Source organism: Capricornis sumatraensis, chromosome 19 (genome assembly GCF_032405125.1).
Source record: "Capricornis sumatraensis isolate serow.1 chromosome 19, serow.2, whole genome shotgun sequence".
NCBI lineage: Eukaryota > Metazoa > Chordata > Mammalia > Artiodactyla > Bovidae > Capricornis > Capricornis sumatraensis.
The window spans coordinates 54,804,923-54,817,976 of NC_091087.1; the positions used below are offsets into that span (position 1 = coordinate 54,804,923).

At 34.6% G+C, this 13,054-nt stretch overlaps 1 protein-coding gene across 1 annotated transcript in view; it reads left to right on the forward strand.

The window, feature by feature from the left end:
• The window catches only part of MIPOL1 (mirror-image polydactyly 1), a 295,160-nt gene that overhangs the window by 241,274 nt on the left and 40,832 nt on the right, over positions 1-13,054 (forward strand). Inside the window, exon 11 of the mRNA XM_068991389.1 lies at positions 4,628-4,858. Coding sequence (XP_068847490.1) covers positions 4,628-4,858 — 231 coding nt within the window. The remainder of the gene's footprint in view (positions 1-4,627; positions 4,859-13,054) is intronic.

A 13,054-nucleotide genomic window follows, 5' to 3' on the forward strand; every position in this document is an offset into this window, starting at 1 on the left:
GGGGTGATTAACAGCTTTTCTGTTGTTGTTTTATCATTTATTCTTACTGCAACTTAAAATATTTTCCTGTACAATGTCATTTAAGTGCCATTAAATTGCAGTGCTGCTGCATGGGAAAAGATGCATCTGAAAAGCAATACATCTCAATCAACTTGGAACAGAGGTTAAATGTGATATGACTCTGAAGAAAACTAAACAGTGTGACCCTCTTGTCAATTTAGGGTAGAAGTTTCTGAAGAAAAGTGTTAGTGCAGGCTTTCCTCATGACTCAGATGGTAAAGAATCTACCTGCAATGCAGGAGACCCGGGTTCCATCCCTGGGTCTGGAAGATCCCCTGGAGAAGTGAATGGCTATCCAATCCAGTATTCTTGCCTGGAAAACTCCATGGACAGAGGAGCCTGGCGGGTACAGTCCATGGGGCCACGGAAAAAATCACCAAAACAAAAATTTACTTCAGTGGTTATAGATTTATACACACTAGGAATATATCCACTCTAGTTCACCTTTATTCCTCTAAGAAAATTTCCCTAAATTATAAGCATTCTGATTTATTGAAGTTTATGAATATATTCTTCCCATAAAATAAAACTTCCCTATGTAAGTTAATATGTTGGAATTAGAAACTAAATCACATGATGATACTGAAAAAAACTGCAAAGTATTGTAAGTTCTAAGGAAAAGAGGTTCTATGAGGGAGCATATAAATTTAAATTAAGAGACATAAAAGTTTTATCTGAGAAAGCAGTACTTAGGCTGAGACCTAGGAGTTCAGTCACATAGAAGCGTGGAGAGAAAGGCATTCCAAACAAATGCTTCAAGCAGGAAAAGCTTGCTGTACCTGAGAAATGGAATGTCTGCTAAAAGGTGGCACGTAGAGAGACCAGATGACAGAAGGCTTGTAGCCCATGGCAAGTAGGGGAGGATTCCAGCCCAAGTAAAAGGCTGTGGTGGGTGTTCAGATCCTGGCTCTGCTAGGGGTGAGATTAATTAAATTACTTATGTCTTTGCTTCAGTTTTTTATTAGTAAAAAAGTAATATTAATAGGACTTTCAAAGTTGTTGTGAGGTTATTTAAAATATGTAGTTCGTTATTATCATCAGAGATTTATTCTGAATTCAGTGAGGAACTATTATAGGATTTTGAATGACATTATCTAATTCATCTTTTTATGAGATCACTCCAGCTACTACTTCAGTCTGACAAAGACTTGATGGGGATTTAAAGGTTTCCAAAACACACGGAATGATGAGTAGCTTTTTGAGCTTGAGAGGTCCAGTCACAAGTCCATCTGAGAGGAAAATTAAAATCAGGTAGTATAAACTTACTCCCCAAAAGGAAAATATTAAATGATAGAAGACTAATAAATGATGAATGATTAGGGAGTTAAATTAGGATAACATTGATTCTAATAATGGTACAATTTTTAAAACTGAGTCATTGATTCTTAATAGTTAATTGTTTATAATATTCTAGATAGTGTTTTAGGTATCATAAACGAGTGCAGAATTCCCAAAAAAAAGCTGACTGACTTTAAATTTTAAATGATGAGCATATATGTAATATTAAAATACAAAGGAACAGGATAGGCTAAGATATTTTTAAAATAGGACACAAGAAAGCACTGCCATAAATGGAATAATAATAAACTGGATTTCATTAGCATTAAGAACTTGTATTCATCAAAAGACAACATTAAGAGAATGAAATATCACTGTACACCTATTAAAATGGCCACAGTTTAAAGGACTGGCAATCCGACTCTAAGGTTGCGCATAGAGCAACTGGAACTCCCTTGTGATGGGAGTGTACATTGGTGTGACCACTTTGGGAAACTTTGCAGTATCTGCTAAATCTGGACATACATATACCCTAAGGAGAAATTCTGTTCCAGGTATGAGTGCTTATGTCACTTATATCTCAGTAAACCTGGAAACAAAAACCAAACAAAAAAGAAGCAAGTGTGTAGGTCCATCGAAAGATGCATACGAGAATTTATTCATGGCAGCAACCGTGGAATGGTGAAATAAGTTACTGTGTATTTATGTAACAGAATACTTAATAGAAAAAAAAGGGGGGGAGAACTACATGCAACAGCAAGATGAATCTCATAAGCTTTATGTTAGGTAAAATAAGTCAAACAAAATGTTCAAAAACAAGCAATATTATTCTTGATAGAGGTTGAATTAATGATTACCTTTGGGAAGGGGATCAACTGTAAGGATTGGGGTCTTCTGTATTTGTTCTGTATTTTGTTCTTTCAGTTCAGTTCAGTTCAGTCACTCAGTCGTGTCCGACTCTGCGACCCCATGAATCGCAGCACGCCAGGCCTCCCTGTCCATCACCAACTCCCGGAGTTCACTCAGACTCGCGTCCATCGGAGTCAGTGATGCCATCCAGCCATCTCATCCTCTGCCGTCTCCTTCTCCTTCTGCCCCCAGTCCCTCCCAGCATCAGAGTCTTTTCCAATGAGTCAACTCTTCGCATGAGGTGGCCAAAGTACTGGAGTTTCAGCGTTAGCATCATTCCTTCCAAAGAAATCCCAGGGTTGATCTCCCTCAGAATGGGCTGGTTGGATCTCCTTGCAGTCCAAGGGACTCTCAAGAGTCTTCTCCAACACCACAGTTCAAAAGCATCAATCCTTCGGCGCTCAGCCTTCTTCACAGTCCAACTCTCACATCCATACATGACCACTGGAAAAACCATAGCCTTGACTAGGCGGACCTTAGTCGGCAAAGTAATGTCTCTGCTTTTGAATATGCTATCTAGGTTGCTCATAAATTTTCTTCCAAGGAGTAAGTGTCTTTTAATTTCATGGCTGCAATCACCATCTGCAGTGATTTTGGAGCCCCCAAAAATAAAGTCTGACACTGTTTCTACTGTTTCCCCATCTATTTCCCATGAAGTGATGGGACCGGATGCCATGATGTTCGTTTTCTGAATGTTGAGCTTTAAGCCAAGTTCTTCATGGTCCTCTTTTACTTTCATCAAGAGGCTTTTTAGTTCCTCTTCACTTTACATTTTGTCAAAGCTGAATATTTTAGATTCGTGCACATTATATAATTTAAAATGTAATTGACATTTAAAAGTAAAGAACATAGACTTTTTAGAGGTTTTCTTTTGTTTTTAGTTTCTTTCTTGGGTCTTTCAAGTAAACAAAAAGAGTGGATTGAAAGAAATTGGAAGTTGGAAGAATGTAGAAGGTATGAGAGGACAGAGAAAGAATAGGAAAATGAGCAAGAGACAGAAGTCTTTAGGTATATAGATTGGTAGAAAGAAGAATGAAATAAGAGTTAGATACATAAATAAGGAGGTGAAAAAGCACAAAGGAAAATACTTTCTTTGCACTCTGCCAATCTGGCACCATACACCATTTTTATTTCATACACAGTAATCAGTCACTTGACCACAGTGTAGCAGCATTCTCTCTTCCAGATTAAGTTGGAATTCTGGAATGATTTCTTTTAGTGTGCTAACGGTCCCTGCCTCAGGTCCATCTTATTTCCTTGTGACACCGTCTCCAAAGTGAACACCTTGGAGAGTTGTATAGGTTGCTAAAGCAAGAAGAAATTTATAATTACTTTAGTTTGAAAAGTTTTAGATAAAGTACTAGGCTAGATATTCAGCCAGAGTTAAAGTTCCCTGACAAGCTTTCTGCAGCTTTAAGGATTAGATTACTTTCTTTCAACATTATCAATCTGTATTATATAGTTGGGTTGTTTTACTTCGAGTCTCCCATCGACATTTCTTTTGTATGCATATACTGAAATGATTTTATTTAATAAAAAAAGAACATCTCCTGTGTGGATTTTAAATTTCCCCTTATTAAATATTTATATTTTCAAAATGTCTTTATTTAATTGAGTGAGGTGCTTGGTGCCATTTCAAAATAACCTCAAGTGGTAGGTGTAATGACATATCAAAGATTTGACCTTTAGCATTTTAGGATTCTATTTGTCTGCATTTTCTTCTGCATTCATTTGGTCTTAATTTATATGCTGTTTCTCTGTATGACTTAATGAGTGGGTGTATTTGGAATAAGATTCATTAACAAAAAGAAAATATATCTGAATACATATTATTTCTGTGCAGTCTGACTAGTAATTTTAACCTCATTCATATCTCAACTGTGACAAGTAGAAAATGCTGTGTATAAGGCTTCTCAGTATTTGTACAAACCTCATTCATTCTCATTAAGTGTTCAGCTGAATTAGACCCTGGATCTACTAAACTGATGCCCATTCTCTTACTTCTCACTTCTTTGCAGTCAGCTTATTACATTCTTTTATTTACCTAGAGATACTTTATTTTCCAATTCTTTGCTATTCCTTTTAAAGAAAATTGAATGTAATATTTACACTGATATAATTAAATTAACATCTTACAGCATCTTTTTGTATGCTTTGGTAGCAAAGATAATCATTTGTCTGGGTAGCTTTCAGCTTAGAAGCAGAGAAATGGATAATTATCAAGTATAATATTGTGATATAAAAATTACTTTCATTTATCCATTTAAGTATGCCTTTATTGATTTTTAGAAATGGATCTTTCTAACTGGAGATTCTTGTTTAATAGATTATTGGTTTGTAAGCCTACATATTTATGTTTAAATTTTTTATATTTTCTCAGTTTACACAAATCTTTATCCCAAGAAGAAAATTTGAAGGATCAGTTTAATCTTACACTTAGTACCTATGAAGAAGCTTTAAAAAATAGAGAGAACATTGTTTCCATCACTCAACAACAAAATGAGGAACTGGCTACCCAACTGCAGCAAGCTCTGACAGATCGAGCAAACATGGAATTAGAGCTTCAGCGTGCTGTAGAGGCCTCCCGAACGGCCAATGATAAAATTCAGAAGTAAGTAAAATGATCTTGTATTATTTCAAAAGTATGCAACAAAACAAGGCAAAAGCACTTTGTTTTGGCAACTAAGGAATATGTTATTCATGTTATTAATAGTTTCAGACAAAAGTGGATTGAGCCAAATGAACTTTTTTAGACTACCTGTCATATTTAAATTTGGGGTCAAAAAGTCATTTACTTGGGAATCGTGGTTACTGTTTAGGGCAAACAACTTTTATTTTTGTTTGTTTTTAACTTTCTTTAACTTAGTAATTGATCTTCATGAGTTCATGGAGGCCATACGATAAAAATCATTTCATAGGTAATACATGAAGTTATTAGCAAAGGGAAGAGACGGGCAAGTTACCAACTTTATTCATTTAGCATCAAAGTAATCCTGCCTGAGCTGAAATCTATGATCTTGCAGTTTGAGACCTCTAGGTACATAGAATCCAGTACAGTGAAATTCATTTTCTTGTGTTGTTCCTCTGAAGAATTCAATACAGCTTTCACAGTGCATGATATTTATTTTAAATAATCTTTGCATTTTTATTCAGATTTAAATAAAGCTGCATAATCAGTCAGTCTTTAATGATAGCTAGCAAAATGATAACAAATAACATCAGATAATGAAGTCGCTTGTTAATTGATGAGACTTGAACACTGTAGCAGAATTTTCTAAGGCAGCTTTAATGTAATAGAACTTTGTCGTTTTAACAAAGCCTTTTTTTATGTATTGCTAACAGCATTGGATCATTTATACACGTAATCGCATTCAATTCTAAGACACTAAATTGTAAGACAAAGAGTTCTAAAACATACCCTTTTCCTTAGCAATTTTTTTCATTTTTACAGTATGAAGTGTAAGTGCTAACTTCAAGATTTCTTACTTCTTACTACTTCTTATTTGAAAATAGGTCTCAAACATTTCCCTCACACTCCTAAAATTATATCTTATATCTTGATTCATAGCCTAAGGTCAAGTACATATGTAGTCAAGACTTTTTTAAAACAGATAAGGAATTTTGCATATTAATCTTTAAATCAATGTCTTCTACCTTGAAACTTATGATTTATGATATTATATTTTTATAGGTTTAAAGATTAAGTTTATATTTGACCAGCAACTGTCTATAATTATTCACAATGAAATATTAATGTTCTAAGAACACCAAGATAGATATTTAGGTCTATCTCATTTCATTGTCAATTACAAATCAGTAACTTTTGACAGTCAAGATCTATTTTGGATCAACTTGCTTAAAAGCTACAAGTAATTTAAAATTTCAGTTTTCTTTACATGTAATCCTTTAATTTCTTTATATAACTAAAATTCCCTAAAATTGTGTTTCCCAAAGAGCATTAGATTTCTAAAATATTTGGAAATGTTGTCAGCTTTCATTTTTAAATCTCATCAACTATCTTATTATTTTGTAAAAGAAATAACTTTGTACCCCAAGAAGTAGAAACAACATTTTCTCTTGTAATGCTTAACCTTTTGAAAAACTAGTGATACTGCCCTTATTTTTCACATTTTACAACAGTCAAATTAAGACTTGGAAATGGCACCAACCATGGACAGGATTTAAGTGCAATAATTATGTCAGTTACCAGAGTTAAATGTTAAATTTTAATTTAAATGTTAAATCTTTTATTCTGATTTCTAGCAATCAGACCTAGAGGAAGTATTATCAGGCTTTCCTTTTCATATTTTATACACTGTCTTTCATCTCTAGTTGCTCTCAAGTGTGCAATGTATCTTCATTACAGTTATGGTGGGCATCAGCCTATTTTATTGGATATAAGATGATAACCTTCCAGGAAGCCAACTTGTAAGATTTTATTAGATGGTAATAGTATCCTCTATATAATCCGAATTACTATTACTAGCAATTATTACTAGCAATTATTTTTGAAGGTCCTTTGTAAATATATCAGTATTCCAGGCAATAATTAAAATTTAAACTAAAAATGTTCACATTTTCCCTTTCCCTTCATAACTAAATTTCTTAAATGGCTGATCTGTATTCACTCTAATTTTTCAATTCCCATTAGCTCGTCTACTACTCAATGCACTATGGTTAGCTCTTATCCTAAAATTGTTCTTCTTAAGATCACCAGTAATTTCCTAAATATTAAATTCAGCGGCCCATTCCTAACTATACTTTATTATAAAACTAGTATATGATCATGGCAAAATAAGTAAAAATGCTCATACGTGTTCAGCATGTTAATTTAAAATCTCAGGCTCTGGATTCAGAATGTATGGTATATGAACTAGGACATTTCATTTTAAAACATTGTGCTGATGTGTACAATAAAATGTGGACAGTAATACTCCTGCCTCATCATGTAAGAATTAGATGAGATAATACATGTGATGCTTTTAGAAGAATGTGCATCGCATAGTTCCTCCTCTTGCCGTTTCACTCACACTGCACTGTCTCATTCTTCAGAAGGGCACTACCTTTTCAAGGCTAAATGCCTTTATGCCTTTATATATGTTGGCCTCTCTCCTTGGAGCCTTTGGCCCTTTTCCTTCATGAGAATTGTATTCATCCTATGAGATTCTCTGCAGTGTAGAAGACAGTCAAGATGTGTAGTCAAATCAGACAGACCTGTGTTTGAGTCCCTGCTTTCCTGCCTATTTCCTGTCAGATTTGGGGCAGATTGCTTAACCCTTGAAGCAAAATTTTTTCAGTGAAAGAATTTGGACAGTTACACTGACTTCACAGGGAGACTTTATGTGAAGAATAAACTGGATGGTATGTAAAGATGCCTAGTTTGTAATAGTTACTATAGCATTCTGCAAATTATATCATTAGTATCACATTTATCAAACCCATAGGAGTAGTTCAACTGCCTTTTCTCTACCAAGTCTTCTCCAACATCCTAGAAAGTTAAATCACAGTCTTCTGTGTCATAGATTTTTTTGGTGAAAAATTACTCCTCTGAAAATAAACCCTTCCCATTCTGTATTTCCTATCTCTATCATAGTCCTCAAAAGTTTCAGCCCTTTCCTTCTTCCCTCACTCTTGTCATTCACGTTCACTTTGCCATCAGTCTCTGTTGTCTGCTGGCTAAGTATCTCCTGATTCCCACCACTCTTCCCTTGTTAATTTCATTAATGCATGCCTTCATCATCCCTCATGGCTGTTGAAATAATTATTCCTCTAGACTATTGAAATAATCTTAGAACTAGTTTACCTGCCTGTAGCTCTCTCAAAATTTGTCTTCCTTACCGCCACCAGAGTTAATTTTTCTAAAACACAGATCAGGTTATATTATTTCCCTATTTTAAATCTTTCAGGGACCCTTCAACCCCTGCAAGTTAAAGTTTAAACAACTTAGTGTGTTGTTTAGCTTAGCTTAGCTTAGCATGCTGCTGCTGCTGCTAAGTTGCTCCAGTCGTGTCTGACTCTGTGTGACATAGACAGCAGCCCACCAGGCTCCGCCAACGCTGGGATTCTCCAGACAAGAACACTGGAGCGTGTTGCCATTTCCTTCTCCAATGCATGACAGTGAAAAGTGAAAGTGAAGTTACTCAGTTGTGTCCAACTCTCCACGACCCCATGGACTGCAGCCCACCAGGTTCCTCCATCCATGGGATTTTCCAGGCAAGAGTACTGGAGTGGGGTGCCGGAGGCCTATTAATGGGCTTCTCCCATTGTTTTAGTATCATCTTCCCCCATGATGCCCTACCACAGTATCTCTGCTCATGCCATTTCACCTTCGTAGAAAATATTCCTCCCTTTTAGTGCCTTGCCAGATTTTTGTTATTCCTTAAATTCTTATCTAAATGTTACCCCTATGATGGTTCTTTATATTTCCATTCTTTAATGCTTTCGTAATACTCAGTCCATACCCTTATTAGAAGTCTTAATCAACTAGGTGTTAAAATTGCTTTGTATATCTGTATCCTGTCTACTCTGATCCCTGCAAAATTAGTCATCGTGGAGCTTTTCCAAGCCATAGATGGTGTTCTGTTCATCTTTGTATCCCCATTGCCTCCAAATACTTGGCACAGATGCCTGCTGTTAAGTGCGTACTCTATAAATGCTTATGAACATATAGACTAGAACAATTTAATAGTTTGATATAATGACAGAAAGGGGTTTCCCTGGTGGCAAAGTGGTAAAGAATCCACCTGCCAATGCAGGAGACACAGAGACAGGGATTTGATCCCTGGATCAGGAAGATCTCCTGGAGGAAGAAATGGAAACCACTCTAGTATTCTTATCTGGAGAATCCCATGGACAGAGGCACCTGGCAGGCTACAGTCCATGGGTTGCAAAAGAGTCAGACACAACTGAGTGATTGAGCACACACACTTGCTAGTGATCAGCTTGTTCTAACCACAAACTTCCATCAAGTTTAATTACATTTAAAAGACCTGAAATCTTCAGTAAATAGGACAGAGAGACCATAAACTATTTCTAATAATTGTATTTTAAATTTATATTTTATTTCTTTTATTTATTTTTTTTTATTGTATTTCTTTGAGTAAATATTTTTCTTAAATTTTTTAACCTATAGGAGTATATTTGGAAAGGAAAGTTGTACAGAATTACTATTCGTAAAGTAGCCAATATTTATAGGCAGATAGTCACTTACAGGGTAAAATGTGATGAATGTCAGACTTCACAAACCAAAAATAACTTCTTGGCCTAGGTATCTGGGTGATACCTAAAATTTCACCAATGGAAATCCATTCCTTTGCCTTCAACATTACTCTCTTTAGGTAGGTCTCTTTTAAAAATGTATGTGTTTGTGGAAGAAGAGCACATAGTGATTTGCCTTTTAGGGTTTTGTTTTGTTTTGTTTTGTTTTTGCCAATCCTGGATGGAGAGATTTACGTGGAAGCTAAAAAACAGGTTAAGAACATAAGAACTTTGTTATAACACACTTCTCTTGATAGTTTTGCCTAGACCATCCATAGTCCTCATTTATTAAAAAGAAAACTGATGCACTAGTCCACTAAATGATGATTTTATAACATGAGATTATAAAATCTGATTCTTTGTGCTGTATTTTTCCATCTGTCTTTCCATGTACAGATATGCTTCTTCTGGCCTAGAGCAAAAGTTCCCAAAGGGATTTTTTAATATATTTTACTGTAATTAATTAAGCTACACAGTTACCTAAAAGTATTTACAGCCAGACTGATGTGGTTAGAAGACCTCTCAAAGATCTAGGTTTTAAAATGAAATAACTTTCATCACATACCATCTTTACTTTGGTCCAAATTTTCACTGATGTTATTTATTTCCTCATAAACTATAACTATATAATGAATAGGTTGGACTAAAATTGTAAACTTTTAATATATCTTCAAGAAGAAAAATATTTAGAATTTTCTTTCTGTACTTTGAAAAAAATCAATTACTTATTTGTAGGCATTCTGATTTTTAATTGCATAATTAAAATTTCAAAGATCAGCATAAAACATTTCCTTCTGAAATATAAGGCATCCTGTGGCTTTTGAGTGCTATTAAAAAAAAAAAAAAGAAAAGAGCATGTAAAGCTAATAAAAGTCTTTCCTGCCGTTGGCCAAATACTGATTTCTATGAAGAAGTTGAGGTTACAAAGGAGTTGTGAATTCTCAGCCTGGTTTCCCTGCTGATGAGTGAGAGCAGTCTGTAGTTCACGTTGAGGTATCGGGGGAGTCTCCACAGTGTCACACAACAGTTCTTAGCGGAGAGCAAACATACTTTTCACAAACTTAGCTGCTTAATCTGTTTGCAGGTTGAATTATAAAACAGGGTAGATGACTCTGGGCGCTGGGAAGGGGAACAGAGCATTTCCAGTTTCTTGACTTTTTTTTTTCTATTATTTAAAAAAAAAAAAAAACTACAGTTTTCATCAAAAGACTTCACTAAACTTTGTAGTTTTGTTGCTAGTTCCAGAATCTGATATTAACTATAATGATAAATGATTCTGCTCAAATAGTCTTACGTAGTTTAACGTGAAAAGCATCAATGAATTTTTTTACATACTTGCATTAATATTGTGTTTTCATTAAAATTATTCTACTTCTTGCCCACTTTATCTTGCTATTTTCCCTGTAAATTCTTGGTTGGACTACAAGTTGCAAAGCAATACTAGATGTACGTGAATGCTTTGTAAATATGATACTTGTTAATTGAATCAAAGAGTACATTTCATAAATTCTCAACTCAGCATAAGGTTTAAATCAAGATTTAATAAAATGTTGAAAGTTTACTTGGATTTATTAGTATTATTAGTAAATGAGGATTTAAAACTTTTCTGGAACTGTCTTCACAATCTTTTTTATATTTGAGATTTTAAAAGCTCTGTGAAGTATGATATATACCTCAGCAAATAATCAGTCAAATAGTTAATTTATTTGTGATAGTTTATGTACAACTGAACACCCCCGTCAGCTTTGGACAGCACTTTCTGAATCTAGAAGTAATTAGATATAGCTTTTATATGTCATTTATATATGGAAAATGGATTCAGATGCCTCCTAAACAATCATCTCAAAATATACACAATCTAACATGCTTAATTTTTATTCTTGAACACATGATATGCTTTTTAAGAATTTAATGTTCTGGGTTTTTTAATCATAACACATGTTTTTAAATTAAATACCTATTTAACTTATGAAATACATCTTGTACTCTATCAAACAAGTATGTATTTTATAAAAACTTTAATTCCATTATATATTTTTATAGTGGATCACTTCTCTTACACACTGAGTACATAAAGTAGCTTTCCTTAGAGCTACTTTTATTATATACAGAAATACCTACCATGTTTGATAGGTGATATAATTATATTCATTTATTTATAAAAACTAGAGAATTGAGGTTTATACCTTGATCTTCAAGGAATGTCTCACTTTGACATGAAAAAAAAAAACATAGTTTTAATTGTCTAGCTCATTTCTTTCTACCAGGGAAGGATTAATCTGTGATTATTAAAATTGAGAAATTCCAATGAAGTGTAAAGTAAAAGATCCAGGCTAAAGAGGAAGAGGGATTCTCTAAACCTAAGTATCTGCCCTGTCCCTGTTGAGTTCCCTTTTATAGTTAATTTTATGGCATGAATCATAAACAGCCTGAAAGTAGGGCCTAAAAAGTTAAATCACAACAAGAGTTCTTACATTTGATTGGCTTCTTCATTTCAGAGTCTGTCTTCTCTCGGTGATCTAGAGTTGGACTAGTATTCATCTCAGCCTACTAAGATAGATAAAACACGCTTCAGATGATCATGAGAGGAATGAGAGAAAAAGAATAGAAGTGTTGAATAAGAGACTCATATAGTTTCTGTTTAAAACTAAATAAAATGGAGCAATTTTTATTGTTTTTTATTAATCCCAGTGTTACAGTAATTGAAATCAAAGATAAGAGTTCCTATTATTTTAGGGAAATTATTTATTGGTGTTCAGTCACTAAGTTGTGTCTGACTCTTTACAACCCCATGCACTGCAGTACCCCAGGCTCCTCTCTCTTCCACTATCCCCCCGAGTTTGCTCAAATTCATGTCCATTGAGTCAGTGATGCATCTAACCGTCTCATCCTCTGCTGCCCTCTTCTTTTGCCTTCAGGGTCTTTTCTTCAGCATCAGGGTCTTTTCCAGTCAGTTGGCTCTGCATCAGATGGCCAAAGTATTGGAGCTTCAGCTCCAGCATTAGTCCTTCCAATGAATATTCAGGGTTGATTTCCTTTAGGATTGACTGGTTAAATCTCCTTGCTGTCCAAGGGCCTCCCAAAAGTCTCTTCCAGCTCCACAATTCGAAAGCATCAATTCTTTGGTGCTCAGCCTTCTTTTTGGTCCAACTCATGTCTTTACATGACTACTGGAAAAACCATAGCTTTGACTATATGGACCTTTATTAGGGAAATTATAGGAAGCACTTAATGATGATCAAGTACACTTTAACTGAAACTTGACAAGCTGAAAAAAGTACAAGAGTTCTTACACTGCTGCGATGTCCTATTATGATTTTCATGCATATATATGAATGTAAATTCCTTAAGAGTGGTCTTACGCTCTAATCAGTACCATTTTCCTAGGTTCTATTCTTAGCTCCAGTTAAAAGCCTTCTTAATTGTTTAACCCTTGACCCCAGGGTACTTCATAAAGATAGGAGAACTCGTCTATCTTACCTGAGAATAGTTTTAGAATTGATAAAAATAGATACATAAAGTGATTTGAACTTCCTAGGAAAGGTACTTA